Consider the following 24,277-nt stretch of genomic DNA (forward strand, 5'->3'; position numbering starts at 1 on the left):
GGATAGTTTAATGCCATGGCAGCTCGATTTTCTATGGCTATTTTTCACCATGATTGAAACATGTTTGGGATCTTAAATGTCAGTGAAACTTGGAAATTGAAGGATTTTGATTGATGCGTGAAGTAAGTGAAATTTCACATGCCTTTATAAAGAGAAATCTTATTACCTTCATGTAAAAATACAAGAATAAATACATTTTGTTGCGTTACAGTGTGGTACTTACAAAAAAATATCATAGGAACTAATTATGTGAGTTAATGCTTTGATAGATGTATTAATTAACTATTTCTGGGAACTAATTAAAAAAGTAAAAGTAAGTGTTAAAAAGGCAAAAAACTGTCTTCTCTTTTAATTACTTTATACAAATATTATGCAAGATTTATATTTTTATTTTAAAACAATGCCTGGCTGATGATGGGTTTCATCTTTCAATCACCCCAATCAAAACTTGTTTTCCTCATGAAGATGTGACCAATTAATGCCACCTCGATTTACGACCCATTTTTTAGGGCTTAATGATTATAACTAGTTAGCCATCCAATATTAATATAATCCATCAAATGAGATAATATGGGATGATTTCCGAGATCATTTGCTTTCTTTATTTGCTTATTCCCATGTTGTTTATGCCCCGGGCCAATCAAATTTATACATTTATGCGCTCCACTATATTTTTCAGGGCAAAAGATACATTTGATACGTTTTGGGATGACGTACGCCTCATAAACAACAAAATTCCAGGCAATATCAATCAATTATTTCGGATCCAGTCGCATCTGCAACTCGAGAGCCCGACAGACCCAACCCCGAGTTTTATGTAACAAAGTGGCTTAGATTTCGAGACATCTAGTAAAATCATAAATCTTGTGAATATTTCGTTCGCTGATTGCGTCAACTTTGTGCACTTTGCTTTACATATTAGAAATTCGGAGACCAAAAGTAAGTTTTTTTGGGCTTAAGCTCTTTCGGATGATTAACATTTTGTTGACCCAACAAATTGTAGGTGGTGCCTGGGGTCGCGGAAGATGCAAACCTGCCTTGCAGATGGCATAGATGGAGGGTGAACGCCCACTTGTGCTGCGTGAGAAAACGGATTGGCCAAATTAACAAACACCAAAGGGTTTTGCCATGGTCCAATACTTTGTCTTCGGATTTTCTTCTTTTTGGGCTAAACCGATCTTTTGTTATGCTGATTGCTCATAATTTGTCATACGCAGCGAGCCGACTAATGAAGGTTGACGGGGCTTATGGAGCAGTGGCAGACATGACAGTTCATTTTCAACACATCTTTGAGTGATTCGCTTTGAGGGGCAGTCTCAAGTGACTCCCACAAATATTGATACATTGTGAGTTACGGCGGTAATATGTCAAGCTAAAAGGAATACTTAATCATCTCACTCTGTAACTAGTATAGATATTTATCACATTACGGTGGTTCAACTCAAAGAATCGAATTAGGTTTAAAATTTCATTGAATACAATTTAATAAATCGAAGACTCTTGATGCCTATACGGTAAACACATTTCAATAGCTTAACCTACAGCAAAAAATTAAAATTTCCTACTCTGTTGTTTCCGCCAGCGGCTTGGACTCCTCTCCACTCTCCGTCTTGTGGGCTCGTGCCCACTCTATGACGTACTCCCGCAAACTGGACAATGCGAGTACGGCAGGAGCCTCCAGCTGTTGATCCTTGGCCAGCCAATCGCAGTACTCGGAACGTGAGCAGGCGCCAGAGCCGCCAAAGCTTCTCACGTATCGCACTCCCGCCAGCTGCTCCGGCCAATACCGAGAGATGCACTCGAACAGGACATCCAGTTGTGCGGCGGATAAGGCACGATGCTGGCCACTGGCCGATCCACTCTTCCACAGAACGTTGAGCAGGCGACCCAAGCCGGGAATAGAAATGCGTGGCGAGAGCAGTGGCAGCAATTGCAGCACAAGGCGATGCACTCGCAGCTGAACATGGTCGTAGTCCGGCAATTCCGAGCGAGAGGCGGCCAGGGAATACCACAGATTGTTGATGATGCTGATGACGCCCTCGATGATGTCGAATTGATGGAACTCAGTGTCGCGAATGACGCCTACCAGCCAGGACAGGATGCCTACGTGCTCCAGCATGATCTTTACAGCTCCGGGGATCTTAACGCAAGTGGAAAGCACCGATAGCAACAGCAGATTCGTTTCCAGAGTAGCCAAACTGGAGCCGTAGAATCCAAGCAGCACCTTGAACGTATTAGTGGATACCAGCAGGAAGAGATCGGCACTGCACTTGATGCCACACCTCAGCAGCTCCACAATAAACTCGCGGTACTGCTGGTGCTCCGGTTCCTGGGAGTAGAAGAACACATTGAAGTCGGGTATCGTCTGGAAATTAAAGCTCTGCTTCAGCCGCAGATACATCATGAGCCGTTTATACAGCAGATGCGTTGGCTCTGTGCTTAGATTAAAGCTGTGGGCGATAAACAGAGCAGGGATCAGGGGAACCCTGGGCGTTCCTCCATGCGTTCTTCGCTGCGCCAGCCAAGAGTTCCTCAGCTCACTCAAACCAGCCTGAATATTTTCGTAGGCCTGCGTCCACAGCGGTCGCTCGTAGAATTTCGAAAGCTCAAAGTGGGTGCGATAGCGTTGCTGGCAACTGGCCGCCGCCAATCTCATGTCCTTGTCCAGCGAGGATAGCCCACAAAAGGTGATAGCTAGCAATCCATTCTGCACTGGCCAGCGGGCCCAGACCACAGACTCCGGTGCAAAGCAATGCATCATCAAAGGCAGTAGGAAAGCGGGATCGTAGCAGGTCTCGTAGACTTTCTCGCGCTTCGGGCAGATGCGCCGCAGTTCCTGTGGGAAATCTTCCTGGCCCTGCTCCACCATTTGCTCCAGAAGATTGTCGCCGAAACTTTGGTATTTCTTTGCTGGATTTTGAAACTCCACGGAGGGAAGCTGTTTGCTGGCATGCAGGTTCCTCCAAATCGGGAAGTTCTCAATGGTGTACTCGCTGGTTTCCCGAACAATCAAGGCCAGCACTTGGGCCACATTTGTCTCCTGCTGCTGCAACCGTGCTCGCTCATCCTCGTCCGCAGCTCTCAAAGCATAGTGGGCCACAGCGCTTTCGCCCCAAATAAATGGTCTGAACTTATCCAATCCCACGTCGAAGTGTTCGTAATGCTCCAGCAGAGCCAATCCATAACGATCCGCAGGAGATAGTTTTGCATGGTAGGAGCCCAGGATCACGGGCACGTGGCCGGATTGCAGGGCACTGGGTGCCTTCCTGGCCAACGCCTCCATGAGGTGTAAAATATGTGTTTTGGTTTCACTCTGGGTGCCCAATAGATGGTCAAAGCAGCAGGAATGCGTGCAAATCATTTCGTACAGAAGTGCTGGTGTGGGATCCTCCTCCTGCTGCACTTCCTCGTTATAGTCCTCATACATTCCATCAACCAAAAAGGCCATCAGTTTAAGCACAAGCCCATTTGTTTCATCCTGAAGAGGCTGTCGTTCCGGACCGAGATGCAGGGCCAACTTTAAACAGCTCTTGCAAAAGTTGAGCCACTGCGGGTTCTTCAGCATACGGCTCCAGTCCAGAGGTAGATCCTTGTTCTGATTTCCTTTCCACCACTCGTAACAGTTCCAGGAGATTTGCTCCAGCTTGGGCAGATCCAATGCCTGTTTCTTCAAATCCAGCGCCAACAGCTGTACATTGAGGTTTATGTAGTTTACAAAGACGGTGGCTTTCTGCTTCTCATCTTTGGCGGCAGCAAATGCCTGCCAGTATATCTCGCGTAGAACACGCACCTGGAAAAGCTCCACGGAGTCCAGTTTAAGCTGTTTCTGGCAGTAATCCAAGCACTCGGACTTGGGCATGCAAAGGGCAATAAGCAGGGCACTAGCCTCTGCGTGCTCCCGGTAGATTAAAGCAGCCTTCTGGGGCTTCTCGATGCTCTTCATGAATCCATTCTTGTAAGTCTGATAGCAACGTTGAAGCACTGCTTGAGGTAATTGGTAGTTCTTGGTCAAAGCAATGTCCAGAAGGGGATACACCAGCTCCTTCTGGTCCAAGTTGCTGGGCAGTAGCTCTGCAAATTTCTCGGCCAATCTGGGCTTACGGTCGAGTAGCAAACTGGCCAAACGTATGGCGGATTTGCTTAGCTTTCGAGAGGTTGTGAAGAAACAGGCAAAGAAGTCGCTGTCGCACTCTTCCAGGTGATGATGGTAATTAATCAATAGCTGCAAAATGGCTGCCTCCAAAGGTTCCAGTTGTTGTTCACTTAGCTCGCAGAAATCCTTGTAGAAGGTCAGGAGAACCTTGAATGAATGCTTGCAGTCTATGGGCTCCTTTAGAGTGGTAAGTCGACCGAGAAGACGCAACAGTAGGTCAAAGTAATGATTGGGTCTACCATTCGGAATGAAGTCCTTTGCTTGCATTTTGGTTGTAAGTAAGTCCAGCATCTGTACGCATTCACTAGAGTTCAGTTCAAAGGAATCAACAAGTGCCACGAACTCGACGAGTTGCTGTTGATGCTCCAGTTGAGCCACTGATGTATCCAAAGCAATATCCAAGGTCTTGATCAAGTGAATTCGGTAGTTGGCAGCATGACTTTCGAATCTGGGCAATGTACGACAATGGTCCGTCAATTTCCTAAGGAAAATAACATAGTTCAAGCGAGATTCGCTCGTCTCACTTAGCATTTCAGTGGGGTGCAATGCCCACAATCGAATGTGGAATATGTAGTGCAGCAGACTCTGAGTGTGCGTTTCGTCCTGCTGCTGGTCTTCCTCCTCCAGAACCTTTTCCTTGCCATCGTCAACCTGATTGGCAATTTGTAGGAACTTGATCAGATAATCTGCAGTGAGTTCGGCTTGAAGTTTAGTCAATCGCTGAGTGGTGAAAAGATGGCTGAAAACGAAGAGCAGATCCTGAACGTAGATCATGTTGCGACGGGGATTGCTGAGGCTGCAGTGCAACAACATACTCTGACCCTCTCCCAGCTGCAGCTCGAAGTTCTCGTCGGTCACCTCAACTTTAAATAGCTGTTCGAAAGGCTGGGAATCCACGTCGGTGATAACCTTCCGCATCTGCTTCAGTAGTGGCCACTTGTCGGTTAAGATGGTTGGTAGTTTTTTCGGTTTTTCCATTCCGGTGTCAGGCAGCCAGCTCTTCATATAATCACTGTGCTTCTCTAGGTGATTCTCGTAAAGTTGCAGCACTTGCTCAGGCTTGCTGTGATAGTGAAAAAGCAAAATAAATACTACCTCCACATAGGCGTCGTAAGGTTCCTCCAAATCCACACCCTTCAGCAGAAGTGGCATCGTATTACTCAGGGTTAGAGTTTCCACATAGGCCTGTACCGTTTGACCTTGCTCGATTTGAGCAAAGAGTTTGCTTAGGTTCTTGGTGTTCACGGCCGTGTCCGCAATACTTAGTTTCGGAAGCTCTATGTTCCTCCACTCCAAGCTTAGTACCGTCAGAAGGATTTCCACCACATTGGTCACAGTTTCCGCATCGAATCCGATGAGAGCCTCAATCCAAATGTTGATCTCATGGCTGCAGGAATCAAACAATCCTGTGTTGTGGAACAGGCGGCTTAAAATGTTTCCAGCCTCTGACTTGATGGACACATCCTTCAGCATGTAGGCTTTTATGAACGATTGAAATACCTTGCCAAAAAGTTTTTCCTGAGGGTTTAAAGACCGCGGAAAGAGCAGAAGGATGGTTTTAATCGACTTCAACTCTAGTTGAATCTTGAAAAGTTCTTCCGGTCTATTCAGTTCATCAAAATCGGTCTGATAAAGAGGTCGCAATATTTCCAAATAATTCAGAATTTGACTTGTCTTGTTCACAAAAGCTCGATTCTCCTTGCACATGAGCAGCACCAGATCCAAAGTGACCGATAAGCACTCCAGCACGTTCACTCCTTCTGCTTTCTGCTGTTTGATGGACAAATACAGAGAGTATAGAATGGACTCGATAGTGGGAAAGTGGACCAGTAGGTGGTTCAGTAAATCAAACTTGAATTTACGTAATGAGTTGCCGGCCTTTTTCGACTGCTCCCGGACTGCAATGGCGTTCACATAGTTGCTGTACTGTTTCATCATGGAAAGAAGCAGGCGCTGCACAGCCATTCGCACACGAAAGTCAGAATCGTTGAGGTACCTCTTACCGGTGATGTGTAACAATGCTTCGATGGGAAGACACAGCTCCTTGATCCAAAATCCGAAATCGGTTAAAGTCATCTTATCAAAAGCTGTTGACAGAGCACTCGGAGGAACTGCATCAATGACTTGTGCCAGGAAAATCGAAGCCTTGGGCATATCCTCCATCCTGGTCCTGGCCGGACTGAGCATGCTTGAGAAACTCCTTACGGTGTTGCGACCTAAATCCGGACAAGCAGTCAGTGTTTGAATGACCAAATCGGTTTTGCGGGGATTATCGTAGGGCTTGTATAGAGATCCGAGGACCCTGCCCTGCAGTTTGTTCTGTTTCTGGCGATAGTGGGTCATGGCATCGAAGCAGACTCCGTGCTTGCGAGAGGTCAGGAGGACCAGTAGCAGTTCGTGAACTGCAGCCGAAACGGCTTCAGTTTCCTTTGGGTTCGGGGGCTGCTTCACCTGCTTTTTACTTTTATCAAACAGCAGGGAGAGGCCGTTGGGTCCCTCCCAGTCGTAGAGGCGACGCAGGCTTTTGCAGCACTCCAAGTCGAACACGAGCACCTTCTTGGTCTTTTGTATCTCGGGGTTCTCCAGCACATATTGCCTTAGAGCGTTAACAACCACGCAGACGGTTACGTGGTCATCGTAGACCAATCCTTTAGCCAGCACGCCGATCAGTTGGCCCCGGTCCAGGATGTTCCGGATAAGCAGCGTATTGCTATCGACAAGGAAGGCCAGAATAAAGTGTATGTACGCCTTGCGCACTGTGTCCTCGTTTTGGTAATCGTTCTTGGCATGTGACAGCATTTGCTGCATCACAGTCACGTTGGAGAGCACGTCGTAGGAGTTAAGAACCTGGCGTCCCAACTGGGGCTCCACGCACACGATGGCCGTGAGCAGTTTGAGGGCGTTGCGCCGGTGACTTGGCCGAGAGGATTGCAGCAGATTCTCGAGCACTCCGCCGTGAACCTTGAGGAAATAGCGACAGCCATGAACCGCCGATTCCATGTGGTTCTTCTGGTTGGTGAGTATTTCCATCACAACCCGCTGCAGTGCCTCTGTGAGGTAGTCCACGTGCAAAAGGTTGCTCTTGTCGATTCTTTCAAAGGCCTCCGCCAGTTCCAAGGGTTTGCCGCGCTTTTCTATGTACTTGGCCGGGAGTTTTGGTCGGGTGGTGGCGCACATATGCAGGAAATGTCGCAGCTCTGGAATTTATAATCAAGGGATTAAGGGATTTTTGATTTTTGAATGCCTCTACCCACCTGTAATAAAATTATTACTGCGCAGCTTGGTGCGAAAATGCATCATCTTAAAGTCGTTGGGAAAGCGAATGCTAGTCTCTTCCGGCTCAATGCCAGAGTCTGGACTTATTTCATCCTCATCCTGCTGTACATCCTTCTGTTTCTTGTGCTTTTTGGTGGGAGATTCGGTCTGCTCCACTTCCACCTGTTGCTCCTCATTTTCTTGGGTGGCTTTCGGCTTTTTTACCTTTTTCTTTGAGGGCGTGGTGTCTGCAGACTCGGTTCCATTTGTTTCCGGCGTGGTTTCATCTAGTAATCCCTCAGGTTTTTTATTTTTTGTTTTAGATTTCTTTGGCGTGCCGGATTCCTTGGCCAGTTTTTTGGGTATCTCCACTTCGCCTTCATCCTGCTGCTCCCCATCCGCCTCCTGGTGCTTCCTCTTCCGCCGATTGGGTTGAATGGCCATTCTGATTTTATACTTTATATTATATTCCCCTATTTACCGTAGGAAATCGTTTAAAATAATAGTTAAACCACAAAAACAACCGCACACACGTGCTGGCGGAGAATGGTAAGGCCGTTTTGAACATATTGAAAAATACCATTATTCGGCAGTGTTGGAAAATGCCACTTTTGGCGCGCAGTTAAATTGTTGACTAGCACAAAAACAGATACTTATCCAATTTAATTAAAGACTTTATTTAATTTAGCAATAAGCTTAACTGTCAAGCAATAAAGAATGTATATTTACTAAAAGTAATAACTACAGGACATGCGTATTTGGAAAAACCACCAGCCATGCGATCGTGACTCATGATCCAATCTGCCATTTGGCAATTTACACTTTTCCCCTCGACGTAATCGTTTCTCGGTGGATTTAAAACGGGTCTAGTCATCCTCTAGGGCCACATTGATAGCGCCTCCTGGTCCAGATCCTCCAGGAGCTGTGGTGGTCACCGATCCGGCGACAGGGAATTCCGGCAAAGTGGAGCGCTGTTTTCCCGGAGCAGGAGGAACGGGAGGAAGGTCTACCGATTTGCCTGTGCCTGTAAACACACCGCTTATTAGTCGCTTTTGTTTATGCAGATATCTGTAAATCACTTACTAAAACAACAACCCATTATGATATGTTCTTGACTGATTCTCCTCGCGAGTGGGCCAATTTGCTGAAAGTTCTTTGAGCACTAAATCAGGCAAATCAATTTGGTGGCCAATTGACGAGGAATGCGTATGTGTGTGCACCTGTGGCGTGCAAACGACTCATGGCTTATTGATAAGCAGCGCCGTTACTTTTATTCTCTTTTTGTTTAAAATGTAAAGTGGGTTATTTATGACACCATGGGCAGGTCTGCTATCAAGTTGTAGTTCCCAACGGGCTGCATGAACCAGGTGGAAGAGAGCCCAGAACTATGACCAAAGCGCACACTGTCAGTCGGATATTACCGGAACGCGGAGATTAACAAACCAATTAAGATAAGCGCTTATCAGGGCAAACCGTTTTCAATGCTTTGTCGTTTGGCGCTTAAAGTTCAATTGTCAAGGGTGGTTTATCGAAGTATCGATTAAAACGCTCCGCTCTAGAGCGCCCAGTTTTGAAAACCGTTTCAAAGTATTCATAAACGGTTGAATTTGATATATTCTTTTATATTTTGTAAGTAAAATGAGTCAAGATTTTAATAAATATTAACGATTAAAATGATATACAATATGTATTGTAATATTGTAAATTACCAACTGTTAGGGGTAGGCAAGGCTTGGGCTAGTTACTCAAAGTATATTTTACATTTAGAGCAACAGAATATAGCGATAATATAATATAATTAGGTTCTTTATATTTTATTACTGCTTATAAATGATACAACAGTATTTAAGAAAGCAAATATTTTTATTTACTTTCGTTTACCGACTAGAGTGACCATTCGTGGTTTCCCCCAAAAATCCACATTTTCACAGCTCCCAAGACTTGGCAAGGGGGCGCGGGGCGGTGCGTTCATTATCAGCCGGAACGTAAACAGCGTCGCTGCTTTTCACGCTTTCCGATAAAAATGTTTAAATCACACTGTGTTAATTAGAGCCCAAATCAAAATCAATGCGCCTGTGGACGCGAACGACTCGAGATCGTGTGCGCGTGAACGCGGATTAAGTAGCGACTTTAACGGAAAACAAATAAAAACAACAGAACGACGAGTAGCAGAGTGCGTGAGAAGGCGTGATTTGTGATTTTTGGCCCGTGAACGAATCACGAGCAAAGCGGATAAACAAAAGCCATAAAAAACAGATTCGCACGAGAATCGAAGAAGTCTGTGCGAGTGAATTACATTCCGGAATTGGAATTGTAATTGGAACTGAGTTTGGAAAAGACAAGTACCGTCCCCCTGGAAATCGGCGAGCATCCGCCATGGACGACGAGTTCAAGCTGTGCTGGAAGAACTTCCAGGACAACATCGCCAGCGGCTTCCAGAACCTTTACGACCGCGGCGACCTGGTGGACGTGACCCTCGCCTGCGACGGAAAGCTCCTCCATGCCCACAAGATAGTCCTGGCCATCTGCAGCCCCTACTTCCAGGAGATCTTCACCACCAATCCCTGCAAACATCCCATCAGTGAGTACCTTCCGGTCATCTCGTGGTCCAATCTATAGACTGTATAGCCGGCGACCTCGGTTCGCCACCTTTAAGTGCTAAGTTATACGGCGGGACTTACTTTGTCTGCAGCATACATATGGATATCTCTAGTGGGGAGCTCCAAACTCTCCAGCGCTTGATCAGATTTTGTACGTAGTCGCCGGCATTGCGTGAATGAATGAATGAATGGCTGAATGAGTAATATATTGTCTATCGGTCTGCCTATTTCAAGAGTTCTTATATGAATACTTTGTTCAAGCTTTTTGATTATTCTTGATACGATAATTGGTCGGATTAATTCAGGAGGAGGTGTGTTCACCACCTAGGCCTTCACAAATTGTTACATTGTCTTGGCTTTGGCCTTTGGCTTTTACCATACCATACATATGTATAATCCATATAATGACTTCGCCAATAAGTTGTATATTCCTCCACCAATTGGTCAGGTAATGTCAGGGCAAGGTATGCATTTGTTACATTGTAATATCGTTTTTTTAACCATTCAGTGGGCCAGCGCTGATTTCCGCACCTCCAGAAATCGGTCAGTTTATCACTTCGACAGCGGTGTCAGTTTATCGAGGAGCCCGCCCGTCAGCCTGTCTGTTCGTCACTCTTGTCAAATGCTTAGATATAAATCAGCCTTAGTGTTAAATTCCATGACACATTCGCTGGTTATCAACCCAGCTCCACCTCCATTTCGATTTCGAGTTCCAGTCGGAGTACCAACCGCGGCAGCACGTGAAGGGTCTGCTCCAGGGCGATACAGTATCAATTCCAAAAACCCAACGTTGTTTAAGGCTGGATTTAATACCATTTAATCTTTACCACTCTCTTTCATAAGTTTCTCAACAGCAATCAATTAAAAACAATGGGATCTTAAAAATATGATCGATTGGTGGCTGATCAATATTCAATTAAAGGCTGTTATTATATATTGGTTATTATCCATTAGATGTGTCAGAAAATACAAAATACTTGTCGACCGTAAACCACATATACGCGTAATATCAGAAAAGATGTCAGTAATGAATAACTATCAGTTAACTACATTATGAATATTTTAAAGCTTCCGATCTGAATACAATTTCAAAAAACCTCTTTTTAATATTCTAAACTCAAAGACCCAAAGATCCAAGGACCAAGGTCACTCCCATAAAAATTACAAAATATTTCAATTAAAAAACTGGACTTAAGTTTAATTTATAATTATAACCAACCGAACGTTGAGTTCCTGATCAACAGCTAGTGTTCCAGTTACTGCAGTTCGACCGTAGAATCATTTTGCTGGTCGTAAATCTAAAGACAAACAGCAGCAACCCACAAAGAATCGAGGTCTGGTGATAATCCTAGAGCGAGCCGGGTGCCGCCACGTTGTCTATGCCCATGTGGTAGCTGCAGAGGTCCTCCGCCTCCAGAGCCACACTCGGATTCGGATTGTTTACCCTCGCCACGCACGGGAGTATCCATCGTGATAAGGTCCATGGCGAGAGTGGGAGCCCACTTCGATCGGATCGGGGAGATTGGGTGCGTTGCTGACCTCATCAAATGTACTTCAAATGGACTCTAGAACGATGGTGAACTATATATATATATATTGTATATGGATATGATATCGCCGGAGCCCCTCCCGGTCGGTCCGATTCCGATTTCGTTCGCAGTCGTGTTGAACACGGCTGCCTGCTGCACGGTGGCTTTATCTGATCAGGCGGCCATAAAAAATAAGGTTTTATCTTTTCAAGTAGCAGGCAGAAAGGTGCTACCTACCAACGAGCGCTGCTACAAGAGGTATTTCCAAAGATAAAGAATATTAATATACCCTATAAATAACGACCAACGCGAGCGGGGGCAAGTTATTAAAAATAGACCAACCAGCAAACAAGCCAACCAACAACAGTCATCGAGGTGCTAACAAGCCAAATGGCTTTCCCTCACCTCGATGTTGCTCTATGTGGTATGAAGTATGTAGTGTGTAACACGCAGGAACAACAATAGTCTAAATATTTTTATCTTTTTATCGCGTTTAACAATCATTTATTGCCCAACTGAGCGACTGGGTCCGCGTCAACCACTTGAAGACTTTAGTTTCCGAGATATTGATTAGAGAGCTTCGTATGGTTGATATAGTACGTGTTTCCACTGCCGCGGCCGTGTAAATCAATCCACTCCGTCCGGGCCACTTGGCCCATTATATCTGCCCAACAGCCCCAGCCGCAGTCCCCAATACAATGTTAATCCTCGAAAATTATCTATTTATTATTGGCATAAACAAGACGGACATCGTCTGGGGGCAGCGGTTTATCAGCCCAGCGTTTAGTGCCAACCACTTTACTTTGGGTATCACTCTTGATCGTAAAATAAGATTTTGAACTTATTGCTCGTTAGATAACGCACTCAGACAACCGCAGCATGTGCCATGTGTGATATTGGGCCTCTCCAAGAACCAGGTCCACATCCCCCTCGCCACCTGGCCTTTCCCATACCCATTCCCACTCCCGATTTGAAGTAGCCACGGCGATCGAATATAGCCGCAGTTGCTTACCAGCCATAAACGTTTGGGTTCGGAAAGATAATATAATATCGATCGCTGGACTTGTCGTAAATACTAAATACCCAGTGTTAATAATATATTGCCGAACCGTGACTAAAGCAAAGACGTTGGGTTTTTTTTTGGTTGTGCTTCAGAGGGGGTAAACATTTTTTTATGAAGGGGTTCACTATTTTTCACCAAGTTATTTCATTTTTGACAACGCTGAACTTTGAGTTTTCGTGCGTTGGAAAAACGTAATCTATAATTCGTTTATTTTGAAGCTATAAGCCTGCCAAGATTATCAAAAGTGCTTTAATAGCCAAAAAACTAGGAAAGATCTGAGTGGATTGTGTCATAAATGGACTTTCTGGATTGAAATCTGAGATTAATTTGTTGAATTCGTAACAAGTATCTATTTAATGTACTAAAATTAGAAGTTGGAATATCTGGGATACATATAATAATTCCAAAAATATCGAAGGAAAATAGGATTTCTTTAGCACATCGATGTATGATATCACATTTTTTGTTAATTAGAATTTCCCACTCAAAAAATTGATTTATATTTTGTTCCTAAGTAATGTAATTATTATTTTTGAGAAGTTTGATGTTAGCTTAAATTCAAAACCCTCAAAAGAACTCAATAGTAGTACACCGTTAACTTTTGTATCTGAAAAATATGAGAAATGCAATATCCCTTATTTTATTTATAATAAAAATAAATACCTTAAATATCTAAACACCATTTGAGGTGCTAGCGTATTAGTATTATCGGATTTATTAAACCGTACGACAGTTTCCGCTTCTGGGTTACCCAATCGATCACATTAATAGCTGTTTACGTATAGCAGAACTTTATGGTCTCTTCATATTATATCAAACTTTGACTTTGAGCATATGAAATTTCATAAACGCTTTTATTGGCCTTTTGCGTTGACAATTCGTAATTTATGGGTCTGCTAGAAGCCAGAACCCAGTAGCCATTAGTAGAAGTCGCAAATCGACTTGGCATTCGGCTAAGCTGGCCTAATCCCTGTCCAGCTGGGCTCCTTAGACATTGGCAATGGATGGAATCGGAATCGCAATGGGAATCTATGACCACCCTTTTTGACGTTGGGTTGGCTGGGCCTGTCGCTGGGCTTCTTGGTTTTTTATCAGGTTGTACTACCACCAGCACGACAATTCGATTCGACTACTCGACTATTATGGCGTTTGGAGATAACAAATATTTATGAATGTTTGTGCGACGACATTGTCAAAATGAGGCAGCCCACTCCAATACACGCCCGTCGGCTCTACGGTTCGACGAGCAGAACAACAACAGAACCTATTGGCGTTCTGATTCGATAAACATTTATCATAATCATAAAATAAAACTGTTTTCGAAATCGATCGCCTGCGATCCGATTGGTGGAAGCGTTCTAAGTGGGCGTGATCTTGGGAGTGAGGGCGTTGGGCCCGAAACAAATCAAAAACGAGCTAAGGAAGATATCGCTGCAGTTCCCCAACCCAGCCAGCCCCCAATCTGAGTCCGAATACCATCGATCTACTTTCGGGCCGCTCTGATATCAGCAGAGATCACCGCGGGTCAGGCGCCCATTAAATCCCCCTGGTCACCATATAGGGCATACATTTAAGCAAACAACGCTCGAGACGGGATGATCTGAGTTTTGGGTACTGTCGATTTCCTTATCAGCAGCATGCACGGATTTATCACGTTCTCCGTGAACTTTAGACAGAGTTTATCTACAGGCGGGGTCCATAAATGGTTTATTGATTCGAGGGAATTCTGTATATGGATCTCTTTGTCTTGATCCACGGCCGGTCTTTATCTCCGGCGATGCTCGCGATGTACATATCTGTGCATCTGAGCACGGAAAAGTAAGGCAAACGATAGTGATAGTGGGATGATCTAGCAGCCAAGTATTGACTGCTCCCTATATGTAATCCCGTATCTATCTGGCATCAGCAGGCGATGTGTGTACTGTACCCTGTACTGGAGCAATATATTGCCCGGATTTTGATCTTCGCCATGCGATCACTCGGTCGAATACGGACATGCCAAGGCGCAGATAGATAGATAGGCGAGACAAAATGATCCGTAATGACGACTACGGCAAATGATAGGGCACATCGATGTCGTCGCACGGCCAGATTAAGCAACCGAGTTTGTCTGTTGCTGATCGGCGATTTAATATTGTATTTACATACAGCCGTACATAGTCAATGTATGTACGCCTGTTTGTGTAATAAAATTGTTATTGAGAACAAGTGATAATATTGTTTTTAACTAGATGTTGATGCTGCGAGGGACGGGCACAGTGGGCAGGGGGCGATGGGAAAGTGCTGATAAGGATCAATTTCAGATCAGCAAATTTCAAATAATCTCTGGGAAAAAAGTTCCAACTCGGAACCCCCGAATGCGATTTAAACACTTAAATTACTTTTTCACATTAGAAATGAGTGATCTCTCTGTTTCTATTGTTTGTGCTTTATTTTGCTGATTTATGTTCTTTAAATTACATTAAAATTGCTTTTAATATTATTAATTTAATCGATGAAGAGGTAATACTTGGCTCTACAATTTATAATTAAATCCTACAATTTAGGAGGTCCACAGCAAGAACAAATTTCAACATCTTTTTGAAACGCTTAGAAACACATGAACCAATTTTATTACTAGCTGTGAACTATTAAATATTCAAACTTATGTGGGATGATCTCGAGCCCAGGGGTAACAGATAACAGATCCGCACCACTGTGGATCGGTTTCGAGTCCGGACTATTTCACAGCTTCTTAGGCCGATTCGAGAGCACGCGGATGATATGTCATGCTACTTATTTTATAATTATGGCTGAGCTACTGCGTTGCTGTTGTTGAGTTTATATTTAAGTTTTCAGATTTCTTATCATAGCTGTTTTTATGTATTGATTTAGTATTTGAGCGTTTCGATGATAACATCTCCACTACGAATGACCTCCTTTCCTACAGATGTTATTGTCGCTTCGAGTCTTTATGTAAACAAGCAATTACGTTGAATAATTTTCGGGAGAAGGGGAAACCATAAAAATTGTCTGTAATCTCTTTGGAAATATTTAAAATTCCCCTTATATTTAGAACGCATTTTAAATATTCCCATTCCCCAAGTTGTTGACATAAACGTTTTGGGTTTTTCCAAAATTTAAGGAAATCCAAGAATTCTTTTTTCAGTTAAAATTATTATAATAAATCCAAGGTTAAATTACACATCTTAAAATATTCCCCAAATGGTTGTCAAACTCTTCAATAACTTTCTTCCATTTTCTTTATCTTTTCCAGTCATTCTCAAAGATGTGAGCTTTAACATTATGATGGAGCTGCTGGAGTTCATGTACCAAGGCGTGGTGAATGTTAAGCACACTGAGCTGCAGTCTTTTATGAAGATTGGGCAGCTTCTGCAGATCAAGGGTCTGGCCACCAATTCCAACTCCTCCCCTGGATCAAGTGCCTCCGAAAAGTCCTCTAGTCAGCCCCCAGCGGAAGAGTCGAACAACCCCAACAGCACCAACCATCACAACTCAAACTCTAATAGCAATAACAATAGCAAAACAGAAGCAGATCACAATGAATCCAAGGGACAGAGCAATTCAAGGACCACTTCGCCAGGTTCTGCCAGCAGAGCCTCCAACGACGCCAGCCACCTGTATACGTCCAGCAAACGTCCGATGCCGTCGGATTTTGGCAGCGATTCCCTGTCCATCTATTCCGGCAAGCAGCTAAGGCGCTCCCTCAAGGATCATGGGTCCGGGGGAAGCGAAGGCGGCGGTGGCGAGAATGCGGATAGTGGATCTGGATTGGACAGCGCCCTGAATTCAGAAGAGTTCTTCTTGCCCCCCATTCCACACATTACCATGGGAGAACAGCGATACGATCTCGGAGCTCTGAAACGCGAGTCCGATGGCCACCATCATGGTCCATCGTCGAGCGGTGGAGGCGGAAGCTCTAACAGCGTGGGTAGCCTCACCTCCTCGGCCTCCCCGTCTGCATCAATCCGGAATCCCTTTGCCCCGACCTTCCATTTGGACAACTACAACTTCTACAAGAGCAGCAATAACAGTGGGCCCAGTGGCAGTTCCAATAACTCGGTTGGTCCCGGAGGGATTAATAACAATGGACCCGTGGGCCTTGGCTCCGGCACCGAGTACCCCAACGAGCTGTACATGCCCAACGATTACTCCAAGAACTTTGCCAACCACATGGAAATTCCCCAAGGTAGGTGACCTCCAGATTTGTGCCTGTGGCACTCTTTTGATCACTTTTCTGTTGCATGTAGCTTGGCACTTATTTATATTTTTTATTTTATTCTTTATAAGATTTGGTTTTTTGTTTTTCATTCATCATTTGGCTTACATAACATCAGCATTCATCCCACGAACCCGCTAGCCCACTAACCAGGAATGGAACCAAATGGAAACCTAACAAAGCCTCGATTGATTGTAGAGGGATATTTGCTGATTTAACTGGGGTAAAAGTATTAAACAAAAGTACTCGAACTGAAGGTATAGTTAGATAAACAAGAGATAGTTCTGATTGCCCCCGAGATCGATTTGTTCAACCGACTTGGCAGACTGGCAGGCCTCAAGGCACATGGTTTGATACTCATTTTTCTGAGGGGATCGGAAACTTTTGAAATACTACAGAAAAACAAAAAAATATAGATATAAATATATATATCATGTTTTAGAACATTTACTGAAAATCACATTCTTCTGTTGAAATATCTAAAAAATGGTAAAATTTGTTAGATCATTTAAAACTATAAATTAATTTTAATCCAAATAGAAAGCTTATAAAATAAGTCTATCGAAATGTAATATTTTCTAATAATTTAGAATTGATCAATCGAAAATCACCCTCACAAACAGGTTCATAGGTTATAGGACTACACCATTTTTACCTTCATTTTAGACACACATAGAGTAGTGCTTTTACTATGTATACATCAATACACAATTGCTTATGGTTTTGATTTCTTAACGTGGTAAATAGAATCCTTCTAACGCCTAACAAGCCGCACAGCATCGAGAACACGCACACTCAATCGCATATTCCAAAAGGAGGAGGATTAAGACTCCTCCCCTACTACCCAATAGCTTGCCCCGCCCTTATCCCCCTGTAAATAACCCCCTTTGAGCGCTCCAGCGTAGAACAGACCACTAATGATCCACCATTGTCCGGAGCAGGCGGCAGCAACATGGTGATGCTGTCCACCACCTCGCTGCTCCACGGCAACTGCGTGTTCAACCGCAACAACACGGTGGCCACGCAGCAGGGCATGAAGACCTACTGGCTGTGCAAGTCCTACCGGATCAGCATGTGCCGGGCGCGGTGCATCACCCATCTGGGCAGGATCATCTCCGCCACGGGCGTCCACAACCATACGCCGCACATGCGCGGTGGTCAGGGATCTTCGGCAGCTTCGTCGGCCTCAGTTTCTGGGAATCCTTCAGCCTCTGCGCCAATCTCCAGTCAGGCGGGATACTCTCTGACGGATGGTGGTGGCCACCTGGGCTCGGATCTGCAGCACGGCAACCGAGTGAGCAATATGTTTGCCAATCAAACGCCTCCACCGCCACCGCCGCCTCCGCCACTTCCAGTGACATCAGCGCCGCACCACCCGCATCATCATCACCACCTCGGACAACCGCTTCCCAATCTCCTAGTGCAGCATCACCCGGCGCCGCACATGGACCAGCACGGCGGCTCGGCGAACCTCATGCACAATCCTAACCTGATGCACCTGCAGACACAGACGCATCACCAACAGCAACACCACCAGCAGCACTCGCCGCACAATCCACCACCACCCCAGCAGCACAATCTGGAACTGGGAGGTGGCTCAGGTTCGGGAGCAGTGCTCCTCTCGCCGGCGCACCTGCAGCAGAGTCCGCTGTCCAACCGCAGCAGCCACTCCCTCCAGGCGCAGAGTCCACCACCTCAGCCAGTGGAGGAGCAGCAGACACTCCAGCAGCAGCAGCAACAGGATGGAGCCACCGCGGAGGGGGCCACGGATCCCAGCGCAGCTCACGTGATCAACTCCATTACCATATCCCCCAACAGCAGGCACACCTTCAAAATGGAGAACATGTAAGGCTGTCGCGGGGATTCCCCCACAGTCGCCACACTGCCCCAAAAGCGGAGGAGGAGAAGGAGGAGTAATTTATTTTTGCCTAGCTAGAGTTTGTAGTAGAAAATTGAATTTGATTCGAAAATGAGAGATAGTAACCAATGTAAATACCCGTACCGATGTGCATAATGTATTTGATAAACTAATGCGAAACGATAAACCAAAAAGTACTAATGGGCGCTGTGAAATGAATCCCAGATTAATCAGAGTAATTTTGGATAAGTTTCGTGGCCCTGTGCGTATATCAATGGGTATTCCGATGGTCAGCCACTCACTAACTAATTAGCAATAGGCATTTGTTTATAAGATAGAATAATTGCATTTTGGGTCTGATGTTATAAGATATAATATTTATAGTATCAGATCTGAAGGGTTATTTAATTCCTGTACCCACCTAGCAGGTAAGTAAATTGCATGAATCACATAAACACACATAATTGGGCTCATTCGTGTACGTCCTGGCATCCAAAACCAAACATAACCAACCGAGGGAGCGGAGCGTACCACTCAAAGCATACCCATCAGCAGCCTCAGACCCGAACCGATCCTCACTAGCCTTCTCGTCCTGTCTTGTAGTCGCACCCGGCGAGCACTGGTTCAAGGGCAAGCTGGAGTTCATGCTGAGCCAGCGGGGCAAGCCGCTGCTGGTCCACGACGGACACACCTTTGGCATTCAGTACGTGCGCAAGGACAAGAAGTACTGGCAGTGCAACCTGTCGCGCAAGTTTAACTGCAAGGCGCGCGTGACCACCACGGACACCGGCGACATCATCGTGACCAACAACGAGCACTGCCACACGGAGATACGCCAGCACTTGCGCAAGGACTACCAGCGCAACAAGGTGATGATGAACGCCCTGATCAACCTGAGCACAAACCACCTGCGGCGACACAATATGGGCGGTCTTGGTGGCCTGCCCATGGTGCCGGAGGTCCTAGTCCAGAATCTGCACGAGATGGCGGTCAAGGCAACGGCAGGGCAGCAACAGCATCATCAGCAGCAACAACAGCAGCAGCAGCGGGGGCAGGATATGGAGGAGCCGCTAGACTGTGGACTCCGATCTTCGGCTTCGGCGCTCGAGGAAATGGCGCGCAACTTCATGGCCAACAACAAGCCGACCGTCACCTTCCCGGGTAGTAAAGCCGGCCATAGCCATTCCCACGATACCAAAGAGGAGCCGTCGTGGAAGGAGAAGAGCGAAGGCGATGCTTAGGCTTACATTCAAATAGCAGGTCAATCGACAGTTAAGTACAAAAATGGAATGATTGCAATAATACTCAAATACACTAAAGACGGCGTAACCAAAACAATTCCAAAGAATTTAGTTAATACATAAGCAAGCGTACAATCCACTAGAGCATTTCCATGAGTTTTTTATCGTTTTTATTATTGTACGTTGCGTTAGCTTTACACTGTAATAAATGTTGAATTTGAATAAACCTTTTTTATATGAACTACATTAGATGTTAATCACGCGGCTCAGCTTCTGAATGCGGTTGAGCAGCAAATCGCCCTGCTTGATGGTGGCCTGGTACTGCCAGTTCTTGTTGTCGGGTCGATTGGTCTCCACGATGCCGCCCACGCGGTCCACCTTGGCGTGCAGCCGTCCGGCGGCGATGAAGCGAGCCAGCTCCTGGTCAATGTAATCCACGGTGACGCCGAAGGACTCGGCCATATACTGCAGGGTGAGGGAGCGGTATGACTCCAGCAACTGGGTGTAGCCCAGGATGCGCATCTCGCGCACGTAGTAGCGGTAGTGGGGATGGATGAGGTAGTCCGAGCGCAGCTGCTTCTCTACGCCGGCCAGATGCACATAGAAGTTCTCGTACTGGCAGTTGTACAGGGCGAAGAGGAACTGCTTGACGTCGGGCAGGCCGTGGAGCACCTCCTGGATCTCGGAGCCCTTGATCACCTTGTCGCGCAGCTCATTGCGGGGCAGGGCGATCATGGCCACGTACACGGTGTAGCGCACAAAGGTGGGGTAGTCCATCAGCTCGTAGGAGGTGAAGGTGCTTACGGTGTCAAGGAAGAAGGTGGCCGCCGCCTTGAAGTCGCGCACCGCCACCGAGTAGACGCCCTGGTAGACCTTGAGTCGGTTGCGTCGGTCCCAGTCGCCGCCCTCCTCAATCAGGTACTTCGCCTTGTCGATGTTGCGCGTGATGAGATCGTGGTCCAGGTAGAACAGTCCCAAGCGGATTAGGTGGAACACAATGTCCAGGCGGTGGCCGAGCGACACGGTCTTCTCGTAGGTCTTGCGGAAGGCAGTCTCCGCTGCAGCCTTGTCGCCGATGCGGCACAAGTACTCCGACTTCTTTAGGTTCGCCTCGCGCACCTCCATCTCGCCCAGATTCTTCTCCGCATCCTCAATGGCCGCGTCCAGCTGCTCCACCTCCACGCGGTTGTTCTCCTTCATGCGGGCCAACAGATCCTTGTCCACGGCCCAGCCGAGTTCCGTGCAGATGTGCTCGTACCACGGGGCCATGTTCTCCGTGCGAATCGCCTCCAGGAGCTTCGCCTTCAGCGCCGCATCTTGCTTGTACTCCGCCAGCGTGAGCAGGAACTTGGTCTGGGCCAGCTCCAGATTCGGGTTCTTCTCCAGGCCCTGCTCCTCCAGGTTTTCAGCAGGCATTGTGATCGATTTGTTGACTTTGCTTTGTTTAGAACAGAGAAATAGTTAATTTTTTCAACAAATTGATGATTTTGTTATTTTTGAGAGTCATGCACAGTGTGACCAAAGCAAACTGTCGAATAAATATACCCCGGCTTTCATAAATATACCTTTTATACCTTGCTTTCTTGCAGCCTTTCAAAAGCTGATTGTCTTGACACTAACGGTATTTTGGACTACAAATTTTAGCAATCCGGTAAAAATTGAAATTTCATGACTTGTTTTGATTACAAAATTAAGTAATTAGGTATAAATGGAGTCTTAACGCAGCAATTCGGCTCATACCTACTTATATAAAAAACCACGACAACTACATCTTTTTAAATAGGTTAAATTACTATTATTCAAAGTTCCACAGAAACTTTCAGCAGTAGATGGAATGATCCTATACTGTTTATACATAATTTTCCAACCATTGTGCAATTTTCAAACTTAAAATTAAATTATACTCCCTATTTAAGTTATAACCATTAATAAGATGGTCTAAATTCAAAAGCTGTACAATGAGTAAAATAAGAAATCCGAATAAAGGAGCTAAGATAAGAATTTTGTAAATTGGTTATATATTTTCGAAAGGGATATACAAGAACCAGACAAATAAAGGCGAGCATTGATCGCCCCTATAAATATAGCAAATCTAGTGTCATGGTGTTGTAAATGAATGACCATCGCTATTTTGGTATATATTGAACCACGAACGGCCACACTAAAGGGGAGTGAAATTGATTTTCTGATAAAAATTTTCGCTTGAAGCTCCAGCATCGGAATCCATAAATATCTTATATTCCAATATATAAAGATATAATTACCGACTAGGACTAATCATCAGCTAGCGCACAAGATGATTGGCGGCCTGTTCGTCTACAACCACAAGGGCGAGGTGCTCATCTCGCGGGTTTATCGCGACGACATCGGTCGCAATGCCGTGGACGCCTTTCGGGTCAACGTCATCCACGCCCGCCAGCAAGTGCGCTCGCCAGTGACCAACATTGCGCGGACCAGCTTCTTCCACATCAAGGTGGGTGTTCTAGGTTCCCATCCCACTATCCCGCCCACTCATACTCCCATCTTCTCCCACAGCGAGCAAACATTTGGCTGGCGGCTGTGACCAAGCAAAATGTGAACGCCGCCATGGTCTTTGAGTTCCTGCTGAAGATCATCGAGGTGATGCAGTCGTACTTCGGCAAGATCTCCGAGGAGAACATCAAGAACAACTTTGTGCTCATCTACGAGCTGCTGGACGAGATCCTGGACTTTGGCTACCCGCAGAACACGGACTCCGGCACCCTGAAGACCTTCATCACGCAGCAGGGCATCAAGTCGGCCACCAAGGAGGAGCAGATGCAGATCACCTCGCAGGTCACCGGTCAGATCGGCTGGCGTCGCGAGGGCATCAAGTACAGGCGCAACGAGCTCTTCCTCGACGTCCTGGAGTACGTAAACCTGCTGATGAGTCCGCAGGGTCAGGTTTTGTCCGCCCATGTGGCCGGCAAGGTGGTGATGAAGTCGTATCTGTCGGGTGAGTCAAGATAAACCTTATATAAATTATATCAAAGTAACAATCTCCCTTTCACAGGCATGCCCGAGTGCAAGTTCGGCATCAACGACAAGATCGTGATGGAGTCCAAGGGACGCGGCCTCTCCGGCAACTCAGAGGCGGAAACCTCCCGCTCCGGCAAACCCGTTGTGGTCATCGATGACTGCCAGTTCCATCAGTGCGTCAAGCTGAGCAAATTCGAGACGGAACACTCGATCAGCTTCATCCCGCCGGACGGAGAGTTCGAACTGATGCGGTACCGCACCACCAAAGACATTTCGTTGCCCTTCCGTGTCATTCCGCTGGTGCGCGAGGTGGGTCGCACCAAGATGGAGGTCAAGGTGGTGCTGAAGTCCAACTTTAAGCCCTCGCTGCTGGGCCAGAAGATCGAGGTTAAGATTCCCACGCCATTGAATACCTCGGGAGTGCAGCTCATCTGCCTGAAAGGCAAGGCAAAGTACAAGGCCTCGGAGAACGCAATAGTGTGGAAGATTAAGCGCATGGCGGGCATGAAGGAGACCCAGCTGTCTGCTGAGATCGAGCTGCTGGAGACGGACACCAAGAAGAAGTGGACCCGGCCTCCCATCTCCATGAATTTCGAGGTGCCGTTTGCGCCATCCGGATTCAAGGTGCGCTACCTCAAGGTGTTCGAGCCCAAGCTCAACTACTCCGACCACGACGTGGTCAAATGGGTGCGCTACATCGGACGCAGCGGACTTTATGAGACGCGCTGCTAGAGCGGCCAACCATCGCCATTACGGAGCAAGAGTATCACAGTTGAATTTAACGAAATGAATGGAGAAGGTGTTACCGCATCTATTGGTATTTCCTCAATCAAATTGAACCAGCAGTTATTGTATTCCAAGATTAGTTCCAGCAAGTCCGGAGGACGTCCGAATAGCGGATCCTCCCAGGACACCTCATGCCGTATACCGCACACACTGCCTCCGCGAGCACTGGTTATGCGGGCGGGGCGTGTTCCCTATAGACATACCACTAGGTACTATGATTTACCCTACTATGTAATTGTAAACTATGTTGTTTTTATATGCGTCGCGGGACGCCTCTCAAATCTCACGCTCACGTTTTCACAACACTAATTATTATTTGTATTATCGTATTATAAATATATATATTAATCATTATTTTCATTGTGCAAAGAACAAAGGCGATAAATGCAACTAAGCGTATTTAATAGACCAAAACTCTCTGTCAGCGCTATCAATATGATATTCAAGTGTTAATAATATTCGAATTGTTTAATAAATTAGCATGATATATATACTAAATGAAATGGGGCTTTCTACTCAATTTTGGATCTAAAATCGAACTATATTTCTTTCCATAATATCGAACTGATATATTGC

The 24,277-nt window shown here is 45.9% G+C and overlaps 5 protein-coding genes across 9 annotated transcripts; 2 read left to right on the top strand and 3 right to left on the bottom strand.

The window, feature by feature from the left end:
• Positions 1 to 1,459: 1,459 nt before the first annotated feature.
• Positions 1,460 to 7,956, bottom strand: LOC118877626 (nucleolar pre-ribosomal-associated protein 1). The gene is made up of 2 exons (XM_036817086.3): positions 7,408 to 7,956; positions 1,460 to 7,350 (listed from the first exon to the last, which is right to left on the bottom strand). Exons 1-2 carry the CDS (start codon positions 7,850 to 7,852, stop codon positions 1,562 to 1,564), a joined length of 6,234 nt encoding a protein of 2,077 aa, XP_036672981.3. The 5' UTR covers positions 7,853 to 7,956; the 3' UTR covers positions 1,460 to 1,561.
• A 148-nt stretch (positions 7,957 to 8,104) lies between these two features.
• Positions 8,105 to 8,778, bottom strand: LOC118877632 (uncharacterized). Its single transcript, XM_036817130.3, has 2 exons — positions 8,492 to 8,778; positions 8,105 to 8,432 (listed from the first exon to the last, which is right to left on the bottom strand). The coding sequence occupies exons 1-2, from the start codon at positions 8,505 to 8,507 to the stop codon at positions 8,275 to 8,277; spliced, it is 174 nt and encodes a 57-aa protein (XP_036673025.3). The 5' UTR covers positions 8,508 to 8,778; the 3' UTR covers positions 8,105 to 8,274.
• Positions 8,779 to 9,374: 596 nt separating this feature from the next.
• Positions 9,375 to 20,159, top strand: LOC108020484 (protein abrupt). Of its 5 annotated transcripts, none has more exons than XM_036817075.3 (3): positions 9,375 to 9,989; positions 15,857 to 16,789; positions 17,761 to 18,871. In XM_036817075.3, the coding sequence occupies exons 1-3, from the start codon at positions 9,785 to 9,787 to the stop codon at positions 18,666 to 18,668; spliced, it is 2,046 nt and encodes a 681-aa protein (XP_036672970.3). In that variant the 5' UTR covers positions 9,375 to 9,784; the 3' UTR covers positions 18,669 to 18,871. The 5 variants fall into 5 exon arrangements, with proteins under 5 accessions (XP_036672970.3, XP_065722961.2, XP_036672972.3 ...); XM_065866889.2 differs by lacking the exon at positions 17,761 to 18,871 and adding an exon at positions 16,891 to 16,946 and having other exon boundaries at positions 9,380 to 9,989; XM_036817077.3 differs by lacking the exon at positions 17,761 to 18,871 and adding an exon at positions 16,938 to 17,188 and having other exon boundaries at positions 9,381 to 9,989.
• On the bottom strand, positions 20,072 to 21,453 carry Rpn7 (regulatory particle non-ATPase 7). The gene has a single exon (XM_017088843.4). The coding sequence runs from the start codon at positions 21,332 to 21,334 to the stop codon at positions 20,165 to 20,167; it is 1,170 nt and encodes a 389-aa protein (XP_016944332.1). The 5' UTR covers positions 21,335 to 21,453; the 3' UTR covers positions 20,072 to 20,164.
• A 612-nt stretch (positions 21,454 to 22,065) lies between these two features.
• Positions 22,066 to 24,204, top strand: AP-2mu (adaptor protein complex 2, mu subunit). The gene is made up of 3 exons (XM_017088820.4): positions 22,066 to 22,391; positions 22,454 to 22,892; positions 22,950 to 24,204. Exons 1-3 carry the CDS (start codon positions 22,215 to 22,217, stop codon positions 23,645 to 23,647), a joined length of 1,314 nt encoding a protein of 437 aa, XP_016944309.1. The 5' UTR covers positions 22,066 to 22,214; the 3' UTR covers positions 23,648 to 24,204.
• Positions 24,205 to 24,277: the final 73 nt, after the last annotated feature.

Source organism: Drosophila suzukii, chromosome 3, assembly GCF_043229965.1.
Source record: "Drosophila suzukii chromosome 3, CBGP_Dsuzu_IsoJpt1.0, whole genome shotgun sequence".
Lineage (NCBI taxonomy): Eukaryota > Metazoa > Arthropoda > Insecta > Diptera > Drosophilidae > Drosophila > Drosophila suzukii.